Source organism: Phocoena sinus, chromosome 2 (genome assembly GCF_008692025.1).
Source record: "Phocoena sinus isolate mPhoSin1 chromosome 2, mPhoSin1.pri, whole genome shotgun sequence".
Taxonomy (NCBI): Eukaryota; Metazoa; Chordata; class Mammalia; order Artiodactyla; family Phocoenidae; genus Phocoena; species Phocoena sinus.
In genome coordinates this window covers 147,506,503-147,529,696 of record NC_045764.1, presented here as the reverse complement: position 1 = coordinate 147,529,696, position 23,194 = coordinate 147,506,503, and the positions used below count along the sequence as shown (strand labels likewise).

Here is a 23,194-nt window from a genome sequence, read left to right as displayed (position 1 = left end):
GGTCTGAGACAAGCTACTCTACCATTACTGGACATGAAGACCTTGGTCATTTTTTCAAATCCTCATGATTCACACTGATAGCATTTACTTTGGCTTGTTCTTCATAAACATAATAACTGTCTTAACTACTTCCTAAAGATTTACCACTGTATTGTCCTCCAAAAAGAATGACAAAGAGACTGGAAAAATTCAGTGTTGGGGGCAAAAAAATGGTAGGTAGAAAATTTATCTTCACTGAAATTTACTAATAAAAATCAAATTGCTTAAAAAAAAATGACATATGGGGTCTTCCCTGGTGGCGCAGTGGTTGAGAGTCCGCCTGCCGATGCAGGGGACACGGGTTTGTGCCCCGGTCCGGGAAGATCCCACATGCCGCGGAGCGGCTGGGCCCGTGAGCCATGGCCGCCGAGCCTGAGTGTCCGGAGCCTGTGCTCCGCAACGGGAGAGGCCACAACAGTGAGAGGCCCACGTACCACAAAAAAAAAAAAAAAAAAAAAGACATATGGATACTGGGTAGAAAGATCATTTAAAAAAAATCTGACAGAGATGCTGTCAAAATTATTTATATACATGTGCACAGACAGATTCTAATCTATTTTTATCTTTGGCATAATGTAAAGCAAATATTCTATACACACACACAATAATCTTATCTAATAACATGCTGTGCAAAAGTTCTCCCAAAAATAGAAAGCTTCATATTGGGTATTAAAATGATGATTTATGTACTTGTATTGATTTGACATTAAGATGAATTTCAATTACATAGGAAAAGGCTCTTCATTGCAGCATCGTCTGTAATAGGAAGACTGTTATCCATCTAAACGTCCATTAATAGAGGAACTAATGAAGTAAACTATGGTACAGCAACAAAACAGAATATTATGCAGCCATAAAAACAATGGGAAAACTTTCTGTGTACTGACATAGAAAGGTCTCCAAAATATATTACTAAGTGAAAAAGCAAATGTTTACAGCATGCTATATTTTGTATAAGAAAAAGGGAACTAAGACTACATATGCATATCTGGTATATCTGTATAAAGAAACATAGGAATACATAAGAAACAAATAAAAGTGGTAATATAGGGGAAAAGAGAGGTGAGGGATAGGAACAGGGTGGAAATGGGATCCCTCAATGTAAATACTTTGATTTTTGGATCATTTGAAGATATTAGCTAATTAAATTCCTGAATTTAAAGCACAATTCACAGTTTAAAATCAACAAGACTGAAATATCTGCAAACAGTTCCTCTGTCTTTTTGGATTGTGAACCAAAGAATCCTCACTGCAAGTCTTAGCCATGCTGAGCTCCTTCAACTGCAAACTGCAGCCCTACCCAGCCAAACATCTTCCAAATGCTACTGCTATCAGTCATGTTAATCATAAATCTTACTACTGGAAAGGACCCCATCCAGTCACCCATCCCAGCCGCAGCCAGGCAAAAGAGCATGGATGAGCCCGTGTAATCATTACTTGTGAACAGACGAGACAAAGCAACCAATGCCACTGTCTCCTTTCTCTGACCTGAGGACAGTCGCGTATATGTCTACCTGATAATGTACATATGGAACCCATCTGGCGGCCATCTGAACTTTCAACATTCATTAGCTGATACCATAATCTAGAAGAAGATTGAAATTTCAGAAATGGTCATTGTTCTGCCGAAGCTTCATTCATAGAAAACAGGTTTTGGAAAAATTGTTTTCCCTATGGTTCATTCTTTAAATCCAGCTGCCTGAATCAAAGAGGAAAGTGGCTAGTCAAACTCATTTATCTTCAATAGAATAATGCACCAGGGCAATGAACAGACTAAGTCAGCAGAGAATTTCACCCATGCCCTTAATCAAAGGAACAGTGCTATTCATTATCAAATAAACACTGCTTCTTTCCTTACATCTATTCTTGAGATATATATTACAGACCTAATTAGATATGATTACTTTTCCCCTTTAACTTCAATAACTTGAAGGGCAACATTTTAAATAGAGAATCCAACAAATATTTTCATTTCTTTGTATTTTTAATAAGTATCTAGAAAAACAGTGGAAATACTCATTTAGGTAAAATCACTACTGTGTACAGGAACCTTGACATTTCCTAATGAAAACAGGTCTTCCAATTTTCTCTTCTGCAAACTGGCAACTGCACTTTATTTTTAAGCTCTATTCTGATCCTATTTGGGTTTTACATGTTATACTTAATACTGGGCACTGTAGCCTGTAGCAATAAAACTTGGATCCATATTTCCAGTTCCTTCTCCCACTCAAGGGGAGGGGAGGGGAGGATGGGGTGTACAGTGTATTGGTTAAGAAAGTGGACTCTGGAGCCCAAATGCCTGGATGCAAGACTTGCCTCCCCCAGATCCTAATTGTGACCTGGAGGGGTCCTTCCGCCTCTTTGTGCCTCGGTGCTCCTGTCGGCAAAGCAAGAACAATAATAGCACCTATATCAAAGGATTCTAAGGGTTAATTAAAATAATTCGTGTAAATTGCTTCACACAGTTCCTGGCTTAGTCACTGCTCAGTTCCTGGCTTAGTAATCTGTTTTTATTACTGCCTTACACTCCTGCTCAGCAGGACTGCTTGCTGTCCCATAACCACATTCTGTGCTTCTGTCCTGCTGCGCTTTGTTCTCATTGTTCTGAGTCTAGACCACCGTATGGCTTATTCTCTAGTCTGATGAAAGGTCTGTTTCATCCTGACCCGTTTCATCCTGACCCATCTAACCAATCATGACTTGGCCCCACTGGCTTGTCTGTTTGCAGTTCTCTTATTATACTCGTTATATTAGCCCTACCTTTCATTACAGTAATTTATGACTTTGTCTCCTTCAAAGGTAAGGACTGTGTCTTACTAGCCTATTTATTTTCTACAGTATTTAACAATCTGCAAAGGGTGGTTACTCAATTAGCATTTATTGAATTTGAAAAGTTACGCTTACTTCTGAAAGTTAAGCACAGTATATTATATTATCTATAATGGCAGCTTTCTCACAGGGTGCTGATAAAGATGAAATAACGCATATAAAGGACTAAGGAGTTATTATTTTATCACTATTCATGCGCAGTAAGTGCTTTACACGTGTGAACTCCTTGAAACAGAGGCTGGTATAATGACCTTTCATTTCTCTTGCACTGGGTAGATGAGATAAAGGTGTTTTTTAATGACTGATGAAGAAAAACGGCATTAATATGGCAAATTTAAAAGTGACTGAACTAGCCATATTATTTAAAAGTTGGCCTGAATAGATAATGGAATTCCTGATATTTCACAGTGTAGTGTGGAGGACCAAAATAATTTGAGATGTGCAAAAAGAGATGAAAACTTGCAAATCTTAAAAACAAAAGGGAGTATCGTGCAAACGCGTATCCAGTGTTCAGGACTCCTAAGGGAAAATGGCACTGCTTCGGAAAGCCTCGATCCTCTCAATCATAAAACAGGCCAATAACTGGAACCTACTGCCCACGGGTGCCGTGAGGATTAAATCAGATGATGCTGGTAAAGAGCTTAGAACAGTGTGGTAAGTAAACATATATATTTATCTAATGTGTTTTCATCATAAGAGATGCTCTCAATTATCTAATACACGAAGATGCAGGACCATGGTGGAAAAACTAAATCCAGAGTTGATCTAAATTTGCTGGGTCACAAACTGCTCTAAATTCTTGACAAAGTGAAATCATTGGCAGGTTATTTCATCTTCTTATTGACCTTTAGATGATAATGGAAATGGACATCAATCAATAGTGAAAAATCCAGGAAGGTGAATGTGAAAGCATGGGTAAGCCACAAAGCATATAATCATTTCTTAAAACTTTGGGAATTAAAATACCTACTTCAGTTCCCACATAAATATCAGAGTCTAGTGAAATGAAAAAAAATTTTTTATATTTTTGTGAAATACTATCTTTTATAGTATATAGATATAACTTACATCTGCTCTTCTGTTCATTTCATTTTTAAATGGTAAGATGAAAAAAAAAAAGAAAGAAAAAAAGCACCAAAGATCTGAAAGGCAAAATGCCACAATATAGCAAGCAAATAGTGTTTTCTTTATCCAGGCATAATTATGTGAGCTGTTAAAGTATAAAAGATTTTAAAGGAATCATTTAAATAAAACTTAAAGGGAGATGTAGAAGGTCCTTTTAGTGAGTCCAGTTTTTTGGTATTCATACCATCAATCTCTTTAAATATAAGGATGTATAAAGCATGAAATTTCAAAAAATGATGACATAGATGGAAACTAAAAATGCTTTGCAAAGATTCAAATGCATAATGCGGAGCGGCTGGGCCCGTGAGCCAAGCATTTCTTTTTCAAAATCTGTATTTGTAAAGGCACCGAAATAATTAGTTTCTCACAAGGATTTCAAGGCATTAATAAAATTTCCTACCAAAAATATGACTCCCCAGACTAAACACCTAAGTACGTGTGTCCTCTGTTTTTTATCAGTATAATTCTGGGCTTTAAACGCTATGAATATATAAACGGAAAGAGAGACCAAGTGGTGGTGTCCCTCAGTTCAGATAAAGAGCTGCTCATACAGAATAGCAGGTTTTAACGTCTAGATTCTACTGCCTAGAATTTAGTAAAATTTCCAAAATAAAATTGGGGAGACTCACCTAGACTGCCAAATTTTAATTTAGCCGGAAGGCATTAAAGAAGACAACTAACACATATTATCATCAATAATTTATGAAGGAAAGGATAGTTTAATGTCCCCAAGAATAAGAAACCTATCATTTCAGAATAATGGGCAGTTTTGTGAATTAAACAAATGTACCTTTAAGTTAAACTCATTATACTGCTCTTATCTTTCCTGTGTGGATGGGACCATATAGTGTTTATCACAGAGCAGCCCCATCTCCAACATGCTGTAAACACTATGAGAGGGCACAAAATGTGACAGAGAGCCCATACAATGTCTATAATTGGGGCACTCATTTTTAAATTTAATATAAGTAAAACAAAGGGAAAAAGGAAGAAAATACCTCCTTTACACAAAATAATCTGTTGAATTTAGAATGTGCAGTATACGATTATATTATCAACGTCTAAATGTTGTTGTTTTCCTTGAAAAGTGTAGTAACTGAAAAGACTGAGTCAGTAAAGTTGAACCTAATCATTATTTTTCTACTCTTCCTTTGTTAGGATAAATGCTCAAAATATTTATTGGAAGAACAGCACCCAAAATAGTTAAGTCTATGTATCAGTAGTCTTCTGAAGCACTCAAAGTGCTCAAATTTACATGTTATAAACATGGATACTCACAGCCTATTTGAAATATACATATGAAATAGACATTAGCTATGCTTTACAATAAGTGAGATGAATGGACAAAAGGAGCAGTGATTAGAAAAGTTACATCCAAATATTGGTTCCTAATAATATATTCCTATCAGCTGATTTAAAAGAGTGAATATTCCTTGAAACTGATTTTTTTGAACTACCATTCATTTTAATAAAATTCAAATTTTTTCCTAATTCAAAAAATACTATCAAAATCTGTTTATAAAATGGAATTCAATAACTGGACCAATTTTACTTTTGGAAGAATTTTTAAAAAGTGCAATGGGAAAGCTACTACCACTCACTGCCAGGATGTAATATGGCTAAAATATTCAAAGAAAGAATTAAAATAAGAGTACATAGATACAACATCTAATAAAACTAGCCCATATGCTCAAATGATTCCAAGTAGAATGTGTATACACTCTCTGGTTAGTGGATTTTCCAGATTATAGTTTTGCATTCTCTACTCTTCTGCCTCCTCTATATGGATTATCCTATCACTCATTTGTATCTGGATCAATGGCTCCACATTAAGGTATAGGAAATATGGAAGAGAGAAAATCTTGAGCACTTGCATTTTGTTACAAATTAGGACCCAGATTTTTTAAATTCTGAATTTTTTATTTAAACACCTCAGCTAAAATACATTTTTGGTGGTATTAATAGACTAAAAATTAAAGCTTTTAAGAATGGTGTGGAGTAGTGGCTCCCAGTACAGGCTTTGAACTTATTAACTGTGTGAACTTGGACTTACTACTGAACCTTTCTCTGTCTCAGACTCCTCATCTCTAAAATGGGGATAAAAATGGTATCATTCTCTCGGGGCTGGGACAATAGTTGGGATAACATATTAAGGTACTTAAAACAGAGCCTGGTGAATATGTTCATTAGTGTTAGCTACTGTTATTACTGTTATTGCTACTACTTATTCCTGGAGTATTTGAAAAATTCATTGCACTTATGGAAGATTACCAAAAGAGTTGAACATTGTTTAAGTACTGTATCAGTCAGTCCTGACAAAGAGAATTTCAACACATGAGAAATGTTCAGAGTTCAGAGTTAAGAAAAAAGAAAGTGAATAATTGCAAAGAGAAGATCCTTCACAAAACATAGTATCAGTTTTCCCCATCAAAAAAGAATTATTCAGGGCTTCCCTGGTGGCGCAGTGGTTGGGAGTCCGCCTGCTGATGCAGGGGACACGGGTTTGTGCCCCGGTCTGGGAAGATCCCACATGCTGCGGAGCGGCTGGGCCCGTGAGCCATGGCCGCTGAGTCTGCGCGTCCGGAGCCTGTGCTCCGCAACGGGAGAAGCCACAGCAGTGAGAGGCCCGCGTACCGCAAAAGAAAAAAAAAGAACTATTCAGGTCTGTATTCTGGATGCCTAGTGGAAACCTGAGCAGCAAGAATGTTCTACCCTGGAAGCCCCACTTACCCCCTGTTCATCCAGTTTCATAAGTTGCTCTGTGACTTTGGGGGTGTTGAAGGCCAACCGCAGGCACTGGACGTTGAGCTCGGGAATCACGTGCTCCAGCACTTCCTTCAGGGGCAGTCCCCGGGCCGTCGAGTGCTTTGCCGTTGAGGGTATGGCATCCTCCAGCACTGACCCTCTCAGTGTCATGAGCTGAAAGAGACACATGTGCTCCGGTGAGATGAGCAAATACATCAAATGCACTGAAAGCCCAGTCTGAGGTCCCCCTTAAGGAGCTGGAAATGACATTTGATTGGTTGAGCCAGTGAGGGGGAAACGATGAGGGAAGTGATGTAAGATACTTTGTATATGAAAAATGAGACCAACACTTTCAAGAAGACCCAGGTAAGTGCAACGGAACTCATAATCAAGGCTTCCGAGGACATTTCCTTAAATACCAAATAGAGTGCATATTTCCCTAGAGAGCTCAGAAAGATCAAGGTCTCCATATAGCTATACAATGCCACTCACACACTCACCAGGAAATTAAGAAGGAGCTATCCCTGAGAATATCTGAAGACTAAATGCTGAGAATTTAGATGTTACACCTTTTTGAATTATAAAAGGTAAGGGTGGGGGGAGAGGAAGTTTTAAATTTCATAATGTACTGTTGACTAGCTTAAACTATTCCCATCCCCAAATGCTGCTACAACAGGACAGTGATTATAGGTAGTAGAGCGGCACCATCAACAGCATTTAAAACGACTTTTGCTTTACGCTTATGTCTTGAGATCCCTTCCATTATTATGAAATAAAAACATGAGCAAAGAATTTTCCTTAAGTAATGATGACCTGTCGAAGTAAACTAGTCTTAATTTTCAGACATTTCCACGTGGCAAAGTTGTCAGTATAATTTAAACACTGTACGGTGACCTAAAGAAAAAAACCCATTAAGTCGAACGAATTTCTGTTAAGTATGTAGGTTACAAGGCACTGTACTGCAACAGGAGCAAACGTTGAGGGCTGGGTGTGGCATGCAAGAGGCTGAGAGGTAAGAAATACCCATTCAGGAGGATATATCTACTAAGAAAAGTTTAACAAGGTCAGGTTCTACAAGAGTCCAAAGGCAGAAAAGGGATCACCGTGGCTCAGGGCATAAGGAAAGGCCCTCATGGAAACGGGTGGCACTGAAAAGGGGCCTTGAAATCTAGGAAAAATTATACAAAAAGACAATGTCAGAGAGCAAAGGTGTGGAGATGAGAAAGATCGGGGTGTGAGTGGGAAAGAGCGACTGCTGGAGCTTAGCTGGATCTAAGCGAGCCCAAAGGGGCAGTGGGTGGTGAACCTACAGGCAGGCCGGAGCCCCTAGCGAATGTACCCTGACGGGCGTGCACCTCATCCGGCTCCAACCTGCCATATCAGAACTTGTTTGCATAGGGATGATGATGTAAGAAAATTCAGTTGGCAAATACGATGAACTGCCCGAGGAAGCAACTACAGGTAGAGAAAACAGAAACAAACTGTAAACAGTCTTCAAGTAACAGGCAGAGGGTGTGACAGAGGATTAGCAGGGAAAATGGAAACCAAAGGAAGGATCACCAGGGAAGTAAAATCTATAACTGTGCCAACTGATGGAGAAGAGAGATGGGGGTAGGAAAAGCCAAGGTTACCAACATCTGAATCTCAAGACAAGAAAAAGGTGCTTGGGGTATCTGCAGTCTGTTCATTTGATTAGTATCTTTTTTTTCATTTATAAATAGTTTGCTTTCAAATGACAGTTGTGTAAAAAATATTTTTCCTGTGACTTAATATCTAACTTGACAGAAGTAATTTTTGTTTCATTTTTTAAACCACGGAAACGGCTGAGCAATTCGCGTGCTCCTGGGGACAGGAGGCTGCAAAGGCTGGACGTATTTCCAACTGAGAACCCCAGACGAGGATTGCTAATCACTGCTAATCCTGCACCGCAGGAAGACAGCAGCCCACCTCAAGAAAGCCAGAGCAGGGCTTCCCTGGTGGCACAGGGGTTGAGAGTCCGCCTGCCGATGCAGGGGACACGGGTTCATGCCCTGGTCCGGGAGAATCCCACATGCCGCAGAGCGGCTGGGCCCGTGAGCCATGGCCGCTGAGCCTGTGCTCCGCAACGGGAGAGGCCACAACTGTGAGAGGCCTGCGTACCGCAAAAAAAAAAAAAAAAAAAAAAAAAAAAAAAAAAAAAAAAAAAAAAAAGAAAGCCAGAGCAGAAAACCAAAAAGGAATGATTCCTTTTTATACCTGAATCACTAGTGTTACTGATATTTTTATTAATGACTTCCAGAAACAGGAAGAGAATCCTCCTAAATCCCTGTGCACCCATGCTTAAAAGCACTCACACCACAGATTTTGTTCATAAACAAACTGTCATGCTTCCAAATACATGTAAATTCCTTTTTTGTTTCTTAGTTGTGCAAAGCCTATTCCTACTGAAAGAGATTTGTTTGTTTTTCTGTTATCTTGATGCCATTTACTGAAGCAACAGCAGTGTCACTGTGGTGACTATGTCTTCTTTTTTCTCAATGGATTTATTAACAGGAGAAATCAACAGCATGAGAAGCCCCTACAAAGGCACAAGAATTAAGTCTTACTTTATTATATACTCAGTGAACTGCCTTCAATGGGAAAGAGTGAACTGCCCATCCTACAATGTGCAGCTCTGGAGCAGAACCAACATCTAGAGATGTTTCTATCAAAGGACTTTCATTAGTTTATTTCTATGAAAACCCTCATAAAGATACTGTAACCGAGCAGGACCCTATGGGGGCCTTCCCGGGACAGGGCTTCCCCCATATCCTCTGCTTTAGCTCCTCTCTGAAGCACCTAGATTTGATGCAAATTTCCCGAGTTGTTCTGCAGATGTGAAAACCCCCCACCAAATGGAAGAACTACTTGACTACCCTAAGTAGTTTTTCTCAGGCCTCCTGGAGCCTAAGGACTCATAATGTTAACCCCCGTGACACCACCTTGCTGCCTCACCATCAGCCAATCAGAGAACTGTGCACAAGCTGATCACCTACCCTGCGACCCACCCCCACTCCTGGCCTTTAAAAATGCTTTGCCGAAACCATTCAAGGAGCTTGAGGCTTTTCAGGGCATGAGCCACCTTGTCTCCTTGCATGGGCTTGCGGTAAACCTCTCTCTGCTCCAAACTCTGATGTTTCAGTTTGTTTGTCCTCACTGTGCGCTGGGCACACGAATTTGTGTTAACAATATTACAATTAAACCACACTTAAGGATTATTTCTATCGGAATGAAAAAACTTACACAAAGGCTAGTGGCAATTCATTAAATAAACATTAGAGAGGAAGGAAGGAATGAAGGGGGAGGGCTGTTTTAGGCGTTAGGCATGTAGTCACGAACAACTCAGAATCCTCATGTTCCCTGAGCTTACATCTGAGTGGGAGAGTCACAAAATGAACCAAGTGGGCTTCCCTGGTGGCGCAGTGGTTGAGAGTCCGCCTGCCGATGCAGGGGACGCGGGTTTGTGCCCCCGGTCCGGGAAGATCCCACGTGCCGCGGAGCGGCTGGGCCCGTGAGCCATGGCCGCTGAGCCTGTGCGTCTGGAGCCTGTGCTCCGCAACGGGAGACGCCACAACGGTGAGAGGCCCGCGTACCGCAAAAAAAAAAAAAAAAAAAAAAAGAACCAAGTAAGTAAGTACGTTGCATGAGATAGTGGTTAAGTGTTCATGTAAAAAAGAAAGCCTGGAATTGGACATGAAATGAGATATGAGGGAACTTAAGAGTATAAGGCCAGAAGGAAAAGAGAGAGCTGCGGCCACGAGGATGCCTGGAGACAACACTGAATACAGAGGAACAGGGACTATCGGAGCCCTGCGACAGAGGTGTCCTGAGATTGCCCAGAGGGAAGGAGGCCAGTGTGGCTGGAAAAGACTAAGTGAGGGGGAGTTTTCGGAGATGAGGTCAAGGTCCGAAGCAGATGCGTCTGGACTCCTAGGCTAGCAAGGAGAATGACTTTTAACTCGAAGATGGGAAACCACGAAAGGACTTTGAATTGAGGAATGACAAGACGCGGATGACATTTCTAAAGGACTCCTGCTGGGCTTGAAAGGATGCAGGGCTTAAGGGCACAAGCAGGAAGAATGGTTCTTGGAGAATGATGATGGTGGCTTGGCCCAGGCAGAGACAGTGGGATTGGAGAAGTGGTAGAATTCTGGATACATTTTGAAGACAAAGTCAACCAGTTTTGTGGACACACCCAATGTGGGGAGCAGGAGGAAGGAGAAGAGAGGAGTCCAAAGTGGCCTCAAGGTCTCTGGCTTGAGCAATTGTAACAACGGGGTTGTCACTGGTTAAATATTAATTTGAACGTGAAAACTGGTGGTAATGGGTTTCTGAACCATGAACGACATTTGACTTGGATGTTTCAATCAAAGGGTAAGGAAGTGGCCCCATGGACCGTCGAATGGGTTGGCAGGAAAAGGACTGAACTACAGGACTAGAGAATCCTTAAGTGTGGTTTAATTGTAACTGCAGGAGGCAGGTACAGGTCGAGCATTTGAGGCTGAGGCAGGGAGAAGCACAGGGACCACATTCACCTAGGATAGGAGTTGACCTGGAGAGAGAGAGGGGCTGTGACCAGCCGTGGCGTGCCTGCAAGGCAAGCTGGAAGGGACACCAGAGACAGGATCTGAGAACGAATGTACTGATTTAGAAAGCTTCAACGTCCGGCGTGAAGAATGATAGGATAGTGGCAAGAAGAGAAATTGAAATGGATAAAAAACATAAGAAAAGGAAAAGTACGATGAGGACTTAAATCAGAGTGGCCTTGGGGAGGGGGAAAGGTAAGGACAGGAAGGACAAAAACAGGTGGGAGGAGCTAAGTGTGGCTCTCAGAAATCCGGTGGCATCTGAGGAGTGACTACCAACACCCAACTTCAAAAACACAGCGTGTTCTCTGTGCTTTTCACGTTCAACAAAAGTACTGACCCTGCTTAACGATCGGCTTTGGCACAGAGAAAAAGGAACCTACAGCATGTGAGTTCTTCGTTTCTCTCGGGCCACTCGACACAACACATTAGATATTAAAGCCGTGCCTTTAAAAAAATCCTATTTTTAATTTCCCCAGAGTTCAAGCTGAGGAACAATTACTAAGTGAAGCCAACCCCTGCAACCTGCTTTGTATTCAATGGGGGAAATGAAGCCAAATGCCCTATTTAAACTAGTTTCAAAACCATTATTTTCTAGATACCTCAAGGGAGCATTAGGCATTAATGCATAACAACAATGCTAAAGTGGTCTGGTTCAAAGAGGCAATAAATTGATAGCTGGCACAACTAAACATATGTTTAGAAAGAAAACAAAGGAAAAAACCTCATAGTCCCAAACTTGTTCACGAGTTTGTTTTTTTTTTAATGCGCTTTGTTGGCTATTTTATGTTTCCTTTTCTTTTTTTGACCTGAATTTCATTTTAAAATAAAAACTCACATACTATGTGTACTTAGATCCCTAAAGAGCTCCAAGAACCTGTCTTACCCACAATTAGACAGCCTCTGGTTCAAACAGCCCGCATTTTAGGCCTCCGAGAATAGGTCCAAGATGGCAAAATGAAAATGCAAGAAGAAAAGAGTTTTCTTGGGTCAAGAAATGTCCTAAGCAATAGTTTGGAAAAGTGAGTTAAGTCTTGGCTGACCCTCTCTGTCTCCTCAAGCTGGCTCGGTGCCTTCCGGCTGCCCAAGCAGGATATGTAATATCCAGTTTGGGATTCTGAGGACTCCAATTTCCTTGGGTCACACTTAATGGACATATCTTTCTGTGAATCAAAACTCCCATTCATTTATTGCATCTACCCAGAGCTAGATGGGAAGAAAGGGTCCAGATCTAACCATTATGTCCAGCCCTATCACCACCGGAATGAATGAAAGGGGTCTTTGTTTATTCTAAAGACATTTGTAACCATGAGCTATTAAATTTAATTGCTTTGCTACTGCTACTACTCTATTTTTTCCTCAATTAAATTAAGCCTCAAGTCTTTCTCATGTGCGACTTACCTCACTAGTTCTAAAAATTATTCGGTAGTTGTATGGAGATCCATTTTCTTTCATTTCTTCAGGTTTTTCCCTTCGAATGCTCACAGCCACCGGACCAAGATTCTCATCTGCCCCAAAATAGTTCCAGTGTTCTTAGGTACAATGAGACAAAACAAAATTAGAATATTTACAGAATGCTTAAAAATGTTATATGCTGCTTGCTATTTAGATCACTCAGAAATTACTCTATACCAATAAAATGTAAACGCATTTAACAAAATCAGTATTCTTCAATGAGTTATAAAAGTAAAGACTTAGCTATGCAGGTTTAGTCTCAGAGGAGGTAAGACAACGGAGGTGGCCTGTTCAGGTGTTTACTACTCGGCAACTTACTGCTCTGCTATTTTTTTAAAAAGAAATTTGTGTTTTCTCCTTATAAACAGGCTATATTGTGTCAGGGCTTCTTAGCTTTCATAAAAACAACAACAACAACAACAAACTCCCCCCAAACCTATTGAGAACAAAGTTTGCATACGGAGGGATTTACTGCAGATTAAAAACGATTCCCTGGACTGGAGAGGGGTCTGTGAGTTACTCGGTAGCTTTCCTCCTATGTTGCCCAAGTAAGATGAAGTCTTAGCTCAGAGGTAAGAGCTTCAAAGTGCCCCTGGGAGGCAGAAGCTCAGACCCAGGGCTCTGGGCCTCACCAATGGTTCCCACATAGTAAGCACAGAAGGCATTCCACAGAGCCACTGAACCTGGATGGAAGTGAGGGCTGCGATAACGGGTCTCTCCTAGGCAACCAGTGTGGCCGTGTGACTAATGACGACTCAGGGGCCTCTCTCCTCAATGTCTGGCATTGCTCCAGACTCCAAACCTTGGCACAGCCTTGGGGTTTGGGGGGAAGTGTCCAAATGACTGGTGTGGACTTTACCTTCCTCCTGACAAGAAGGAAGGTCACGATCAAAATTAAATTAATTTACAGAAAACGTAAAAAGTGATATTTACTCTACACCTAAATAACTACTTCTTAAAAAAAATTAAAATCGTTGATACGGACATGATACATTTACAGATGAGAAAGCGAATAAAACAAATATATGAAAAGCCAGAACAGATAACTTACTTTTCGAACCTCCAAAACACTTACTTTACATTGTCCTATTTCATTTACATGTGACATGGTTAAATGACTGAGTTGTGATATGGTAGGTTATTCTCATACAAAATGCATCAATATTTGAAAATACATGTTATTCTCATACAAAACGTGTGTTTGAAAATCCATGAGAATAATAAGAAACAACAGCATAAAATATCTAATTATGTAATTTAAAAATTTAGGTAATAACGTATGAAAATGCTTTGCAAGTACTAAAGAACAATTATAAAAGATGTACTCATTAATATCACGGGCTCTCTAAGAATATTATCATAATCCACGGAAATTCAAAATAAGGGAAACACAGTGGGAATACAAGCAACAAACATCTCAGATATGGACAGCTGAGAAACAACCCAATAAGCATCACAAAATTCATGTACAAACACTTATGTACGCCCTCAAAGCATAGCACGTGAGAATCACACTCAGAGGTTATTTACTCTTACTTTGCACATAATTTTAATAAGTGTGGTTGTCTGATCTTCAAGCCCACAGCTTGATTTCAGAGGTGTGATAATTCCAGGTGTTGACAAAGTCCAGGGTGTAGGGCTGATAGAGACTTTCATGCAGACAGCAATGGGACAGAACAACTGACAACAAGGAAGAAAACAGAAAGGGAGGAGACAGAAATAGTATAAAAACGCGGACAAGAACTGAAAGAGAAACAAGACAGCAGTCTGGGGCCATTCACTGAAGGAGCGAAGAGCTTAACAAACTTCAATAACGTCAGAGCATATTTTAACCCAGCAGCAGAGAACACCAGCGAATGTGTCGAAGATGAGCGTCTCATTCATTATATCCTGTTCCTTGCACTTCATGGACTCTACTGAAACCTGACTCTCCAGAAACTCCTCAAACACCCCCCACCACAATCCTCAGGAAGGGCAGGTGAGACTGCTATTCTCTGCTGCTGGAGAAATTCACCAAGACGGGGGTCACTCTCAATTAGTGCCAATAACCTCAACCCATCTTCAAGCTGTCCCTGGTCTGCTCTCGCTCTCCTTCTCCAGAGAAGAGGTCTCAAATATTCTCTGTTCTCCCTCAAACTCCCCCCATCTACCTTCTCTCAATCTTAGCAGATAATGCTGTCTACATCACAGAGGAGATAAAGAGCCATTTCAGAAGCAACTGTCCTCACTTTCCACCATCACACACACTTACCTGGGTCCAGAATTTTGCTTCCTTTCCTTTACAATCTAAAACCCAATCTCCCCCGAGATTCTGGTCTCCACTCATTCCACCTTCCCAGGGACACTGGCGCCTGGTCACCCGCCCTGTATCTTCAACTTCCCCTCTCTGCCTGCTCTTTCCCATCATCATTCAATCAGGCTCAAGTTTCCTTCATCTTTAACCATAACACTTACCCTCAATTCCTTATCCACCTCCAGGTTACCCCCTTTTTCTTTCCTTCCACTGGAAACTTCTTGAAAGAGATGCCTAATTCTTCACTTTAGGATTCCTATCATCTGACGCCATTGCACAGTCACCAATGTCAGCCTTAAAGTTAAAACAAATGGAAACTTTTGGCCCTCATCCTGCTCAAGTTCGCCACAACAACTCGCCAATGGCACAGTTGGCCATTTCATTTGTTTTCTAGAAACACTCATCCTGGCTTCTCAGACACCACCCTCTCCTGATTTTCCTTCCACCACTCTGGCTCTTCTTACTCAGTTTCCCTTCCTCTTCCCATCTGGAATCTTCCATCCACTCTCAGAACTTCCGCTGCCATCTCAATGCTGATGACTCTCAAGAGTCCACCTGCCCGCTCTAGATGTCTGTGAGCCCTGGATCTTTACATCTACCTAACAGAACTCACTGTTTGTTTGTCCCATGGCATCAGGAAAAGTGAACCCATCACCTTCCATACAAACCTATACAGCTCTCCCTGCTACCACATTCCTCTAGTTGCTCACGCCAGACCCAATGTCATGCCTTGTGAATTCTAGTCCCTAAATAGCTCTCAAATCCACCTCCTTTTCCTCCGTCTCACTGCCACTGATTTACCCTCATCATCATTTGCCTGGATGTTTGTGAGTCTTCTGATTGATTGGCTTTTCCTGACTGGCTTCTAAGATGCAAACTTGACCATCACTATTAAGTTTAAAACCCTCCTCTGGTTTCCCACCTGTCCTTGGATACTTCTCGTGGCTTCCCAAAGGCTCTCACAGCCTGTCACCAGCCTATCACTCCAGTTTCAACTTGGACATTTCCATCATCCTTCTGAACTCTGAGAACCAATCATACTGAACTTCTCAACTCACTGTGCCCCTTCTCACCTGAGACAGCCTACCTAGAACATTCTTCCCACAACTCCTCTTTATTTGACTAAGTCCTCTCATCCTTCAGGTCGCATCTGAAATATTATTTAGACATCCTCTCAAAGAGTGATTGAACACTGGAGCAAAATGAAAGTGTGTACTTTGTATAGTAACAATAATACTTTAAGAATTCATGGGCTTCCCTGGTGGTGCAGTGGTTAAGAATCCACCTGCCAATGCAGGGGACACGGGTTCAAGCCCTGGTCTGGGAAGATCCCACATGCCGCGGAGCAACTAATCCTGTGAGCCACAATTACTGAGCCCGTGTGCCGCAACTACTGAGCCTGAGCTCTAGAGCCCACGAGCCACAACTACTGAGCCGGTGTGCCTACAGCCCGTGCTCCACAACAAGAGAAGCCACCACAATGAGAAGCCCGCACACAGCAATGAAGAGTAGCCCCTGCTCGCCGCAACTAGAGAAAGCCCGCGCACAGCAATGAAGACCCAACGCAGCCAAAAATAAATTAATTAATTAAAAAAAGAATTCATAAAAATACAGATTAGGGAAACCAAATATTTACTATATTTCAACTATAAAAATTTAGAAATGTTACAACAGAAAAATGTAAATTTATAAGAATACAAATATTAAACACAATCATTTGAGTATAAGTTGGCAGATAAAATAATAGCGTTATTTAAAAAAGAAACTAAATCCTACATAAAATGAAGAATATTGATTTAAAAATGAAAAAAAAATTAAAGATCATTTAAACTTTTTTGTGTGTGTCATCCTCAACACCTGGCTATATTTTTGTGCGATTTTTCCCAGCTACTGAAGAAGTACATTTCTGAGTTGGGGGAATGCTGATGAGATCATTATAAACTAACTTCTAACATCTTCTTCAGACTCTATGTTCATACAAACCCATCTCTGATTTGATAACTCCAGGAAGATCTTTTAAAAACTTATTTGTGTGTTTGTGCAGAAACATCAATCTTTTTTTTACTGAAAAAGAGCTCTAGCTATTATTTCCAAGAAAGCATTTCCATTTGATCTTTATTTCAGTTTCGTCAGTAGAGGTGGAGATTCTGGTCTGGCTTCCTGTGTTAAATTCACTAATATCATGTTCAGACTCTACTTGTTCAAAAAGTCTTTCAACTTGAGTAAGAATTATTCTTACAATAAAAGCCTTGCTTTTTGGTCCACCATCCATTTTTCTGCTCCTGAGGATTACAGAAGTATAAACAAAAATCCTTTCTACACGAACACAACTTTTTCAGTTCAAAATCCGAATGCAATGTATAATTCGCCAACAGAGGAGTCTGGTTCAGCAAATTACCTTAAATAGAATTTTTGAGACTTTAAACTTTGATCTCAAGACACATGACTTTTTTTTTTTTTTTTTAAACTTAAAACCCAGCCTTTTAGGGATATCCTGTGTCCAGTCCTTCTGGCCACTCTTGCCGCTGCCTGTCCTTCAAGTTCACTGGACTGCAGTACTTTCCTCTTGGGACCACAGCCTTGGGGCAGCACTTCTGCACTTGCTCCCCTCTGCAGCATGTTTTATTTCTTCCTACCAGCCATATACCTCCGCCTTTTGCTGGCGGTGCTATCCATCAACTGCAGAGAGCTCTTCCAGCCATACCTACAATCCGCTTTGTCTTTTTGGGGGTGGCGGGACAGAAGGGAGAGAAGGGGTACAAGGACAGGGGAGATGCAGATGATAAGTGTTAAAGAAAGGCCAGGAAGCCTTTGATGATGAAAGTCAGAGGGAGGAAAGGGAAAGGAAAGAGGAGTTGGAGACTCAAGCAGGGTGGTTAAATCTGCTGATGGATGAACTGAAATACACGGATTACACCACCAAAAATAATGATATTTTTGTGTCAGCCTACTGGAATGCCAAAAACCAGTATTGCAATCACTCCATTAGAATGATATAATGCAGCAAAGTGAGGAACTTTGCCAAGCACACTCTAATACTCACATCAACCATGAAAATACAGGCTTTGCCTTCTTTTTCACAGATGTGGCAAATATGATTTAGACAGAATAAGTCACTTCTCAGCCACAACTAGTAAACAGCAACACCAGAACTCAAACATATTATTTTAAGTACCAATTCCAAAGCTCATTTTCTTAGCCATTACATCTAACATTATCTTCCCAAACGTTTCTAAAACTGTATTGTGAATAAAAACTAGTTAAATAAAATGTGATGCCTAAAGGGATTAACTAGCCTGATGACACATAAAGCTTTACTCCTTGATGTGCTATATTGCCAAGGTGTCACTGTGGGGTTATTTTGTTTGTTTGTTTTTTAATAAATTTATTTATTTATTTTGGCTGCATTGGGTCTTCATTGCTGCACGCAGGCTTTCTCTAGTTGCGGCGAGCGGGGGCTACTCTTCGTTGAGGAGCACAGGCTTCTCATTGCAGTGGCTTCTCTTGTTGTGGAGCACGGGCTCTAGGCACATGGGCTTCAGTAGTTGTGGCTCGTGGGCTCTAGAGTGCAGGTTCAGTAGTTGTGGCGCACGGGCTTAGCCGCTCCGCAGCAATGTGGGATCTTCCTGGATCAGGGCTCTAACCCGTGTCCCCTGCATTGGCAGGTGGATTCTTAACCACTGTGCCACCAGGGAAGCCCTTGTCACCGGGTTTAAAGGGAGCAATATTCATGTTTTATCCTTACATGCCTGATTCTCTGCTGCCTTCATTTCTCATTTTTAGCACCTAAACAAATTTTCAGCCTGAAGTTTTCTTATTAGTTCTAGTTCTTGAGTTTTAACAAGGATGGTACGAAGAGCACCAATGCCTAGTTCTGCTATCACTAGAACATTCCACACAAATAGCCATATTTCTGGCTGACACAGTCACAATAATAAATAATAAAATTTTCACATTTTTACAGAGGCGACATAGTAAATAGTTCAAAGCCCCAAGTAATTACATCAAGTACAGTCACATCACCCAGTTTCAAGCTGCGGATAAGCATGTGTGCAAAAAGGCAAAAAAAAGTTAAAAGCCTGGCATTTTAATTGTAAAGAAGGAAAGGAAAATAAAATCACAAAAAAGTGGCAACAGCATATTCTGCTTTAAAATTGAAAACACAGGTTTGCCAAAGTGGAGGTAATAAGGATCCAACTGTTTAAATGGCTCTTTCCGAGGACTTCCCTGGCGGCAGGGGTTACAAACCTGCCTGCCAATGCAGGGGACATGGGTTCGAGCCCTGGTCTGGGAAGATCTCACATGCTGCGGAGCAAGTAAGCCCGTGTTTCACAACTACTGAGCCTGCGCGCCACAGCTACTGGGCCCGCGCGCCACAACTACTGAAGCCTGCGCGCCTAGAGCCCGTGCTCCGCAACAAGAGAAGCCACCGCGATGAGAAGCCCGTGCACTGCAACGAAGAGTAGCCCCCGCTGGCCACAACTAGAGAAAGCCCGCGTGCAGCAACAAAGACCCAAGGCAGCCAAAAATAAATTGAATTTTAAAAGTTTTTAAAAATTTAAATGAATGAATGAATAAATGAATGGCTCTTTCCAAGAAGAGCACTACTCAGAGGTTCTGTCTCTGGTCCCCAAAGGGCTCATCCTAATTATAAGGGTGGAGGTTCCATGAGAACTAAATAGCCTAGGACTTCGCATCATAATCAAAAGCAGGTCAGAGTAATGGATGGGGACATTTACACAGGACTGGCCACAGGCCAGAATTCTGTCCCAAAGCACTCCACTAAGCTTATAATTGTGGTTGCATAAGAGTAATTGCCCACATTTACAAAGTGCACAGTACTCTGAAGTTCCAATTCATCCTTCCATAGGTAACTCTTAAAAGGTAAGTTGGTCTATTTGCCAAAATTACATGAAGTTGTTAGGCTTAAAGTCTCACGTGACTAAGCAGCCCCCAGTAGCCCCCTAACTTGCCAATAAAAAGTAGACTAAGACTGACATTAATAAATTGCATACAAATGGTTAAAGAAAAACAGTGCAAAGAAAGCGCTAATTGAAACAAAGGGAAAATAAAAAGTATCAGTGTCAAAACAGGAGATTTTTAATTGGCCATTGTCTATGACAAATAGCCAATAATTATATTTTTAAAAATTCAATCTCATGAGTGATCGAAGAAATGAAAATGTTTTGGACCTATAATAAATGGTCTAAAATTAAAACTGTAAATATTTCAAGTAGTCAAGAAAATATTAAACACTATACAGCCTTAAAATATCAATTGGACCTTCCTGGTCTAAGCTTTCTTAAGAAAAATTTGGCAATAAAATTCAAGGTTCCTATAAAGTTCACACCAGGGCTCTACCTTATGTAAATAATTGGACATGTGGAAAAAAAGTTACATAACAAGATCATTTATGTAAGGTCAAGGTTTTTAAACTTGTCTATGGATAGAAATTAGGGGGTCCATGAACTTGAATGAAAAAAATTATACCTTTGTTTTCACTAACTTCTAAATGAAACGTAGCATTTCTGTTAGTTGTAAATGAGCCAACCAACTACAGTAATATTAGCTGTACATGTGACTTTGATGCCAATAGAAATCATACATTTTCATATCACATTACAGTTGCTGCAGACATATCAAAATATCAGTTATGCTCATTACAACTTTGAAATTATGGTAGTTATCAGATCTGATGCTAGATCTTTTTGTTAATGCAATAAGAAGCATCTGTATAGTATGTCACAAAATTTTTAACACTCTTGCAATTGTATTTTAATATGCTTGGTTTGCTTTGTACGTTTATTTTATGCACTTAAAAACATTACTCTAAAGAGAGTCCATAAATTTCACCAAACTGCCAAAGGGGTCAATGGGGGGAAAACAAACAAACAAACAAACAATCAAAAGACACTTAGGAAGATCTAATGTAAGAATGATTTATAATAAGAAACTGGAACGCCTGAATATAGAACAGCTGGAAAACTTTAAATAAATGATGGCATAGCCAATTATGGAACCATGAAAAAAATACATAAAACTATATTTAATGATCCTTATTTTACTTAAGAAATGAATATGTATTAAGAAAAGATGAGAAATAAAATCAGTAGTAATCACATGATTAATTTGCTATAGTTGCTAATTTTTCTGTAATGAATATATGTGACTTTTACAATAGGAAGATTTTTATAAGTATAAAAAATGTATTTGGTTTGCAAATGGTCAAAGAGTATATAAAGCACAGTTTACAAGGTTGCACATTAATGTAACTCTTTAAGTTTAATGTTAGTTACAAATGCCAGCTCAGAAAAAAAAAAAAATTAACATCCAAATGAAAGAAATTATAATGAAACACCTGTCTCTAACTCAATGTCTTTATATTAAAAAAAACTTTTGTATCTCCTTACTAGGGATCTTGCAGCAAGATGTCTGTGTAAAATGCTTCTGAAGGGTTTGAAAGGAAGTCCCTCAGAAACAGTCAGAAATTCAGTCAAGGCCGAAGTCACTGCCACTCATGAGGGTGAAGCCCATGCAACGTGTCTCAAACACTCGGCACAGCCCACACACTTGTGTCGATATGGGTTGCTGAGGTTGCTTCTGCTGATGCTTCTACATCACTGAATGCTTCTACTTGACTCGAATGCAGTTAGGGAGGTCTCTCCTCTTGCTGCCCTGAAGTTCAGATGCGTGACCTCCCCGTACACAGCAGGGAGCTCCAAGAGAAGATAAGCAAAGGAAGTGGTACAATAAAGCAAGTATGTTTTGAGCACCTAATTTTGGTGGCTCACTGGTGTCTGAAGTTAATAATGAGGTGTGCATTTGAAAAATAGGTGGCAGGATTTATTATACGTTAACTTGTACTGAAATAACAGATCTAAAGGGCCCTTATGTCCTCGAAACTGCAAAACAGAGCATAGAAATTCTTTGGGTATAGGAATTAGTAAGCATGGCATTCGCCTTGATGCATGTGGACACACCAAGTTGAGGAAGCGTTCCCATTTTCATGTGGATGGTTCATGTCAGCTGCTGTTATTGACTGTACCTGAAGGTTTTTGTTTTTTACGTTTTATCTTGACTGCTTTTGGACTTACGGAGAAGTTGCAAATATAGTACAAAGCATTTCAATACATATATCCTTAACCCAGTCTTCCCCAATGTTAACATCTTATGTAACTACATATAGTACAGTCGTCATTAATCAGAATTGGTAAATTAACATTTACTAAAGATCTTACTCAAATTTCACTAGTTTTTTCCACTATGTCCTTTTTCGTTCTGAAATCTCATTCATTATCCCATGTTGTACTTCATTGTTATTATTTCTCCTTAGTCCCCTGCAGTCTGTTACAGTTCCTCTGTCTGTAACCGTCTTTCATGACCATGACACCTCTGAACAGTACTTATCACTCAATTTGGGTTTGTCCGGTGGTTTCACATGATTGGACTAACGTTATGCATTTGGCGCCAAGAGAACCACAGAAATGATGTAACCTCAGTGCATCATTTCATAGAGTTCATGAGAGAGACCTGATTCATTCCATTAAGGTGGCACGTGACAGGTTTCTTCCCCGAAAAGTTACTATTGATCTCCTCGTGGTTTACAAATATCTTTGGGGAGATGCTTTGAGATTATGTAAATCCTGCTTCTTCTCCTGTTTCTCCTCAAACTGTCATCCACTGACTTTAACATCCATCATTTATGTCTAAGAAGGTTTACAACAGTAAAAATCAGTCTCCATAACTGTGTTTTGGGTCTATGGGGATCGACTGGTGGTCTTGGTTAATTTCCACAAAACCACCATGACCACACACAGACTTATCTGTGGTCTCATTTCCTGAAAAGAGAGGAAAAGGAACTGTAACATACTATTTGCTGTCCAGAGTATAACACAAGGTCATGTACACAGTGGGCCCTCCCTGCCTCTACCTGATGCCATATATATAAATATAAGATACACTGGCTCCTCAATGCAATAAATTTTATACTTTGCATCAGGACCAAACATTCGTTCAGTTGTGAAATGTTTGCTGAGCCTGCCTAATCTGTGGTCCTTGCCTTCAAGGAATGCTTAGACTGGTTATGAACCAGGGTGCCACAGAA

General features: G+C 40.4%; 1 protein-coding gene across 12 annotated transcripts in view; it reads right to left on the bottom strand.

The window, feature by feature from the left end:
• Positions 1 to 23,194, bottom strand: part of SIPA1L1 (signal induced proliferation associated 1 like 1) — a 373,251-nt gene that overhangs the window by 110,786 nt on the left and 239,271 nt on the right. For all 12 annotated transcript variants that reach the window (XM_032621332.1, XM_032621344.1, XM_032621336.1 and 9 more), the window contains 2 exons: positions 12,744 to 12,874; positions 6,724 to 6,912 (listed from right to left, as the gene is read on the bottom strand). In XM_032621332.1, coding sequence (XP_032477223.1) covers positions 6,724 to 6,912; positions 12,744 to 12,874 — 320 coding nt within the window. The remainder of the gene's footprint in view (positions 1 to 6,723; positions 6,913 to 12,743; positions 12,875 to 23,194) is intronic.